This window comes from Volvox carteri (assembly GCF_000143455.1).
Source record: "Volvox carteri f. nagariensis unplaced genomic scaffold VOLCAscaffold_61, whole genome shotgun sequence".
NCBI lineage: Eukaryota > Viridiplantae > Chlorophyta > Chlorophyceae > Chlamydomonadales > Volvocaceae > Volvox > Volvox carteri.
Genome location: NW_003307604.1, coordinates 444,360 through 452,634, shown reverse-complemented (window position 1 = coordinate 452,634; position 8,275 = coordinate 444,360). Strand labels below are relative to the sequence as shown.

General features: G+C 57.2%; 2 protein-coding genes across 2 annotated transcripts in view; both read right to left on the bottom strand.

Moving 5' to 3' along the window:
* Positions 1-137: 137 nt before the first annotated feature.
* VOLCADRAFT_97502 (uncharacterized protein) lies at positions 138-2,625 on the bottom strand (the record flags this gene model as incomplete). The annotated part of the gene is made up of 4 exons (XM_002956431.1): positions 138-227; positions 589-830; positions 1,049-1,099; positions 2,586-2,625. 4 exons carry the CDS (start codon positions 2,623-2,625, stop codon positions 138-140), a joined length of 423 nt encoding a protein of 140 aa, XP_002956477.1.
* Positions 2,626-4,783: 2,158 nt separating this feature from the next.
* VOLCADRAFT_107267 (uncharacterized protein) overlaps positions 4,784-8,275 on the bottom strand; it is a gene marked incomplete at both ends in the record, with an annotated part of 4,899 nt that continues 1,407 nt past the window's right edge. Inside the window, 6 exons of the mRNA XM_002956430.1 lie at positions 4,784-5,062; positions 5,884-5,969; positions 6,389-6,606; positions 7,166-7,376; positions 7,670-7,772; positions 7,996-8,097. Coding sequence (XP_002956476.1) covers positions 4,784-5,062; positions 5,884-5,969; positions 6,389-6,606; positions 7,166-7,376; positions 7,670-7,772; positions 7,996-8,097 — 999 coding nt within the window. The remainder of the gene's footprint in view (positions 5,063-5,883; positions 5,970-6,388; positions 6,607-7,165; positions 7,377-7,669; positions 7,773-7,995; positions 8,098-8,275) is intronic.

Here is an 8,275-nt window from a genome sequence, read left to right as displayed (position 1 = left end):
GTCGGCCAACTTGGCTTCCTCAGCCATGCGTCGCAGGCTGTGCGCGTCACTGCGCATAGGCCGAGTACAGGTTGGGTTGATTCAAGCAGGGAAGTTCATCACAGCTTTTTGGCTATGAATTTAATAGAAAAAGGTCGTTAAGGTTTATGGGCATTTCTTAACGGGGCATTTCGCCGCTCCAGCAGCAGCTTCAGCAAGTCAGATTCCACGGACTGGTCCTCTTTGCTCTGAGGGGCGGGGCCACAAGAGGGTGGGTAGATGTGTAGACCCATCAAACCCATAATAAAATGTAAGGCGGCTCCATTTGAGGACATGGCAACATGAAAGGACATGTTTTGTGAGGGAAGATTAGCCAGTGAATAAAGCCAAACAGCATTAGCAGTAGTAGCAGTAGTAGCAGTAGTAGCAGTAGTAGCAGCAGAAATTGATTAGTAGTCAACTGCAGCACACATCGATAGCTGGGACAGACAGAAGCGCCACCGCTCCGCACACCAGCCGCCACATCCAAGGTGACTGCCACCGTGACTGTTGACCTCCCGGCCCCACCTCCTTCCCCTGAACGCGCACTCGCCGTCTGTCCCCCCTTACCTGCCCCATAAGCCACCCTCTGGCCTGCTTCGTTTTTCCGGCCTCCGAGTGCTTCACCAGCAGCCGCAGCACCTCCCACAGCAACTGCCTCTGAGCGGCTGAAGCTGCTGCCGCCGCAGCTGTGGGGGCCCCCGAGTCACCCACGTTGGTCTGCTGCTCCCAGGGCGTGTCGTTGGCGCCACACGCTGCTGCGTGGTCACTCAGCCACTTCAGCACCTGCACCACGACATGTCGGGTGAAAGCTTGGACGTGCGGATGCGGTTCGGGTGGGGTAGGTGGGGTAGGTGAGAAGTGTAACACTAGGCGAGGACTGGCGGACTGGACGCGCATAAGCGCATAAACAAATAAGCAGCAATTTTCAAGGCAGTTTTCGCGGAATCTTGTCAAGGTTGGATTCGTGGCATTTTCGAAATCTAACTTAAATTTCCCCAGACTCATGTGTAAGGACACAGCCACGCACCTTGTCCTTGCTTGTCGATCACGGCTCCAGCACGGGCGTAGAAGCGGCAGCCTGCGCGAGGTCGGCAGGACCAGCAACGTCGGTGGCCCAGGGCAGTGTAACCATTCACACCGTCCGCATCACCACCACAAAGAGAACAAGAACAAGAACAAGAACAAGAAGGAGCGTCTTGCGAGCACCTTGACGTCATACACACGTGCTTTCTTCCTCAATGCTCATTTCAATACCCCTTTGCCAGTTTAGTGAGGTCGGGGGAAGCGGCGGCGGTTCGAGTGGGGTTCGAGGTGGTGGGGCGGAAGGGTGCGGTGATGGTGAGGGGGGCGGGGGGGGGTGGTCCAGTAGTGCGAAGGGTTTCGCGCGGCGTCCGGCGTAGTCTGCGGCGTCTCCGGACTGCGAACGGGAGGGCTCGCGCTGGCTGAGGTCGGTGGACGCGGAAACCGAAGGGACGAGGGCCATGGTAACGAAGACGAAGACGATGCCGAAGAAGAGGATGAGGTAACGACGACGTAACGAGGACTATGGACTATAATTAAACTCTGAGTAGAGCGACTTGAGCCGATGATTGCCGACCAGTGAGGGGAGGGGAGGGGGAAAGGGAGGGGAGGGAGGGAGGAGGAGAGAGAGGAGAGGGAGGAGGGGGAGGGGAGGGGGAAAGGGAGGGGAGGGGGAAAGGGAGGGGAGGGGGAAAGGGAGGGGAGGGGGAAAGGGAGGGGAGGGGGAAAGGGAGGGGAGGGGGAAAGGGAGGGGAGGGGGAAAGGGAGGGGAGGGGGAAAGGGAGGGGAGGGAGGGAGGAGGAGAGAGAGGAGAGGGAGGAGGGGGAGGGGAGGGGGAAAGGGAGGAGAGGGGGAAAGGGAGGGGAGGGGGAAAGGGAGGGGAGGGAGGGAGGAGGAGAGAGAGGAGAGGGAGGAGAGGGAGGAGGGGGAGGGGAGAGAGGAGGGGGCAGGAAGTGGCAGCAACCCCAACACCAACACCACACCAGCTGTGTCCTGAAACGTCACGACATGAGCGTCTCGCGCGGGTGCTTCGTTGGGCTAGCGGGTGCGTGGGAAGGAGGGGGGGGCTCGTGGTGGTTTCGGAGGGACACGACGCTGCCGCACGGCGCAGCTGGAACCTGAAGGGCGCCCTGGCGGCCTGGGGGCCTGTTGCCTTTTTGGTTATCAAGACCACCATCCCCCGAAGAGGTTGTTTGCATTACACTGAAACACATTGTTTTGCATGTGCATGGCGACGATGCGAAGCAGAGCCGGCCAGTGATGTGTAGAGCCGGCCTTTGGGATTGTAGGGGTATTTTTCGTTATTACCGTTAGCGCTACTGTTACCGTTACCGTTACCACCATCAGCATTTGCGTGTGTCCAGCTCACAACACGCAACTGCCAAGCCCCGGGGTTTGGACCACCTCTCCTCTCCATAACCCAGCTGCACCTCTTCGATTTCACGCATATACCCTTTCTTCTGGCGTATCAGTCTGCATATCCTTGGCATCACCTGGTTGCTCGTTCGTGGTTCGTCTTTCCCTCCCCGTTCTCTCTTTCCCACCTCTCCCCCTTCCCCCCTTTTTTCCACCAAACGCAGACATCATGTACCCCGGCACATCGCAGTACTGGCGCTCGGACTTCGATGGGTGATGCGGGGAGCCCGGTACAGAGTCTAGACAGCCAGATGGCTAGTTAGTTAGCACGACGGTTGGGAATTCAACCGGCTGGTTGGAACTGGATTCAGTGGAGTGGAGATGGATGGGGATTCTCTCTAGGGATTTTGCGGCCTTGCGCCGGTTTTGTTAGTGGTGGTGGTGGTGGTGGTGGTGGTGGTGATGCTGTTCATGAGGTGCAGGGTAGACACTTCTTGTTGGACGGAAGGCCTGACGGCATCTGTGTGTGTGCGTGTGATGAAGGAGGGAGGAGAGGTGCCGGCGGTAGACTTGCGCCCTTTCTGTGTGAGTTGTCTCACCCTCACCCTCACCCTGGGCGGGCCCCCGCCCGCGGATGATGGATGGAACCACTTGCGGACAGACGGATTTCCTCGGAGGTCATCCGCCTGGCCCTTTTTAAATCCTGTAGGGCTCCCGAAAGCCAATGTGTGCGCGTGTGTCTGCGTGTGTGTCTGTCTGTGTGTGTGTGCGAGTGAGTTCTCCTTATCGAGGAGCTAGGGCAGCAAGACCACCTCCTCCCCTGGCGCTGCTGTTGGGAAAGACCCCGCCCCGGCGGGAAACCGACCAACCGTCTAGAAGTAGTCAAACCGTCACCCCGACCAAACCGAAATGAAATGCTTCGCGGGATGGTGGTGGTGGTGGTGCGGGAGGGCTACAAGGGAGGGCTTTCGCCTCCAGTTTGCCGATGGCGGTCGTGTTGGGCGGCGGATGGATTATTAGGGGAGCGAGAAGAAGGAGCAGCCTTCCAGTGTGGTGGTTGCTTGGGATCTCCCTATTTGTACACACACACACGCGCACACACACAGAGGTGGTAGTGGTCGCATGCCGCGGCAGCAGCTACACAACTACCTATGCAGCCACAGCCACAGAAGAAAACAGCTAATATACAATATATATATATATATTTATGTGTGTGTATGTAATATACAATGCGTGTATATATACACACGAATACATTCTGAAGTCGGATGGGGTGAATGGATTAGGGTGCCCCTCTCGCAGGGGAGAGCAGGGAACTGCCTCCAAGGGAAAGGGGGCCGCTGGTGAAGCTACATACACACTTTGTCGAGGTGAGAGATCGTGGAGGGAGGTAGTGTAGTGGCGGAGGGGCTGTTGGTGGAGCCCTCGGCGGCCCCCATCGCCCTGGCCGCCTCAATCAGGCGATGACGGTGGACATTAATCGAAGGGTGCGACCAGAAGTTGAAGAACATGGAGATACGTACGTATGTATGTATGTATGTATGTATGTATGTATGTATGTATGTATGTATGTATGTATGTATGTATGTATCTCAGTTTTCAGGACGTCTCCAGTGGTTTCCCGCGGGCGTGTTATGAAGGTTAAAGGGGGGCCCTGGAGGACTACTACTACTACCTAAACAGCACAACGTTCAACTTTTCCCCTTCGTGTTCCCCAACTGCCTTTTTGACCCTTGTGCCCTTAACAGCAATAAATGAAAATCACCGAGCGTTGCCCCGCATCTACACGCAGTTGTTGTGGACCGTAGCCAGGTCAAAGCACAACCGTATACACGCCGACTCATACCCCTGCTGGAGACTCTCGCAACATGGTGTGCGGGAAAAGCCCGGGCATCGCCCGCGACCCGATTTATGTGTTGACGGATTGTCTCACCACTCTCTACTCACTCATATGCGCAACTCACGCCCCAAAGAGTCAATTAAAAAGCGCGAGTTCGTACACAGGTGATAGATAGATACATACATACAATTCAGTGCAAAAGAGGGCCGCATCCTTTTACATCAGAAGGAATTATGCGTGCGACCGAATTCAAACCAACACCACAATTCAAATTCGAAATTTCAAACCCCGGGCATCCGACAGCCAAGGCCCCCGAATATCTCAAACACACACACAACACAGAGACCAGACAGACATCCCCAAAAAGCTGTGTCCGCTTCCTCGAAGTCGGAAAAAGGGCGGGGGCCCCCTGCATCCGTACAGGCCGGTAGCTAGGGCGGACCAAAACCCACAAAATACCTGGCGCCTTCCTTTGCTAACCTCTCCGTCCGCATCTCACGCCTTTCACCACCTTTGAAGGACAAAATCCGAATCCAACTAAGTCCGTCACAACAGCTGCAGGAACGGGTGCAACAGCAGCTCAGAAGCGCCCCGATTGCCTCGAACCAGCTGCGCGATGAAGTCCCAGCCTCCCCGGTCGCCCTCGTCCAGAAAGGCCACCAGACGACTCAATGGCGGATCATCTGCACAATACTGTCGAAACGCCGCCATGTCGTCCCAGTAGATTTCAAACAGCAGCCTAGTCAGCGAGGTGCGCGCCAGGGCGCCGGAGGGGGAGGTGGCGGTGGCGGCGGAATAGGCTTCCAGGAGAGTCAGGGCGGTTGCCTGAGGGGAGGCGGGGTGGGGGGCCTTGCGGGTTTGGTGGGGGGGGCGGGAGTTCGGTTTCGGAGGGAGGGGGATACTTCAATGTTTGCCGGAAACGTTTGGTGATTATGGATGGTGGTTGGCGGTTGTTGGTTGGCGCGGTTGGAAAGAATATCTAACGAACACCTTTTAAGTTGTCACCTAAGTCCACACGCTCCGCTGCAGACTGTAACCCTCCTCCACTTCCCCCCCTCCAAAACACACACACACACACATATACATACACACATATTATGGAAGATATGGGTTTGGATCCCACTGCTGGTTTTTCCCCCGGGCGAAATAGATTACGTGTGCGAATGCTGGGATGAGACACTGGGTTCCTCCAGTGCGCTGGGCGGCTGGTGGGGGGGGAGCTCTCACCATACAAAGACCTAAACACTGCCGCAGAAAGCAGTGACAGAAGAGGAATAAATACTGCAGAAGGGCTCTCGGACCCGACTGTTCCATCTGGAATACAGACCCCGGGCCCAGACGGTGGTTGGATAACGGAACCGGGCGGCGGCAGGATTCGCAACGATAGGGTGGCGCTATTGGCACCGGTGTGAGTGCATTGGCAGATCGCGCAGCTGTAGAGCTGGAGAGCATAGAGGAGGGTTAGGATTCTGACCGACATACCGACGTACCAAACGTCCATCCAATGGCGGAGTGCTTCGGCGGTCGCTCATTCCCGTTACCGACCTTCCGGGTCAGGTGCCCCTGGCCAGCGTCAGGCCCGGATCCATATGAAGCAGATATACACACACATACACACATACATACACACGCGCGCGCGCGTATACCTGCAGGTCATGTTTTCGGCCCTCATTCCTTGAAGTGCTGTCAATGTCCAAATTAGGCAACTGCGGAGTGGCCAGACCCAGAGGGCCTGGTGAACAGGCAACAAGTAGCAATGGCGGTAGTGGACGACACGTGAGCGAAAGAGTGTCAGTTCGGGAGCGACAGGTTTTCCCCGACACAGTTCTCGCAGTTTTTTTCCAAGATCCTAAACTTCCTGATCTGGCGATGCTGACGACCTTGACGATCTTGACGATCAGAAAGAAAGATGGACAGAGAGACCTGTACCGCGCTAAACCGCCAAAACCGTCCCCTCCCTACGGCTCTGAAACTCAACCCCAAAAATCCCGTACAACCCCCGCACCCACTTCCCCTAAATGCACTTGCCTCTTACCCACATCCCAACCTCCCCAACCCTCCTGCAACCCTAAAATCCCCAAGTAATCACTCCCCAAGTAATCACTCTCATCACTCCCAGCCAAATCTCCCTCTTCCCCACCACCCACCCACCCCCGGGGTCTAGGCGACCGAATCCAAAGTTGTCCAGTTTTACGAACAGCGAATCCGCGTCCTCATCGCGAGTGGAGCTCAAAAACACGGTGCCGCTAGAGATCGACCCGTGGGTCACTCCCGCGCCATGGCAGTGCGCCACGGCACCCAGCAGAGCACGAGACACGGCTCGCAGCCAGGAGTGACGAGCACGCCACGCCTCTGCCTCGGCCACCTCCCTGGACGTACGAACGTACGAACATATTACAAGTGCACGATGCGGGAAGAAGATGAAACGGCCATGCATGCCCCATAATGACAAAGGTCAATCGGTCAATAACCGACGAATCGATAATCGAAGTCGAACGGGACACAAGCCGCCACTCACCCCCGCTGCGGCTCGGCGACCGAAACAGATCGATTAACATGGCGGGGCGACACCGCCCCGCACGAACTTCCTTTTCACCGACAGAACCAAAATTGTATACTTGAGCAGAAATGAAGAAAGGGGCGAGAAGGCGAGAAAGGGAGAATGTACGGCACCACCAAGCCATCCAACTTCGTCGCACATCAACTATGTAGGAGTATTCGCTACCGCACCCTCGCTCGCCCCGAAACCACCTCAATATCCACATCATCCTCACCTAGCAGTTGCCGCTCGCTTACTCACTTGCTTACTCCCTCGCTGACTCACTCATTCCCTCGCTCGCTCGCTCACTCCGTCCCTCGCGCGCTCACTCACTCACTCCCTCGCGCGCTCACTCACTCGCTCACTCGCTCGCTCGCGCACTCACTCACTTTCGCTTGAAAAACGACGGTGTTCCCTCGGGCGGTCGTACATCTCCCAGGTACATGTTGAGGGGCCTCAGTCCCTCCCAGCGATACACGAGCCACACACTGCCCGCCGCGGAGTCCAGGGATACCGACGCGGCTTCCTCTGAGGGTGCCGACACGAAATACCCCAGCAGCGGCACCAAGGGGGGATGACGGGTGGTGGGGCGGTTGGCGGCTTGAGGGGCGGAGGGAGGGAGAGAGGGAGAGACGGGAGGTGGAGGCAGAGTAAAGGGGCGGAGGGGAAGCGGTTTGGATGGGCGAAAAGGAGGGGAAAAGGCGATTAAGCGGAAAACAGGGAAAAAGGGAAGGGGAGGAGCGGAGGGATGCACCCCGGAAGGTGGAGGGAGGTGGAGGGGAAGAGGAGGGTTGTTGTGCGCTGTGTATGGGAGGTTCCCGTGGGGTACGGCAATCCATGGTTTGGCAAGGGCCATCCCTGACAGGCAATCCAGATATATCCGGGTAACCCACAATCCCTGTGTCGTACCACGTACTGGTCCTGAGGCAGATCGCAGAGTTTGGACAGGACGAGCAGCTCGTTGAAAGCCACTGCGCGGGCCACTGGAAGGTACTCCTGTACGGCAGTACGGAAACAGTACGACAGTGTGGCGATGTGGCAGGCAGAGTGTGTGGGCAGGATGAGGGCGTTGATGTGACGATCTGGGGGCCGCAACGGGCCCAGAGGAAGGCAAGACAAAGCAAACTACAGATGGCAATACACCGCGACCACGAAATTATACACGTGCCCACGTCCGTACCCGTGCCCGTACGCCCTATCCGTATCCCGTATCCCGTACCTTGAGTAGCACGGTCAGCGGCCGCTGCATGGGCAGGCGGGGCAGGAAGCGTGCCGCGTACGCGATGACGGCGGTGAGCCCCTCGGTGTGGCCCCCGATGTCCTGGAGCGCGCGTGTGCGTGTATGACCGTGTGAGCGTGTGTGTTTCGGTCGGAGGATAGGGGAGGAGGGTGGAAGGTGACACGGCAAGTAATTGAACAGTCGGGGATTGAAGCGTAGAAGAAGCCATGTAGAAGAGTTAATATTCAGCACCTTCCCTCCTCCCTCCCTCCCCGACGGA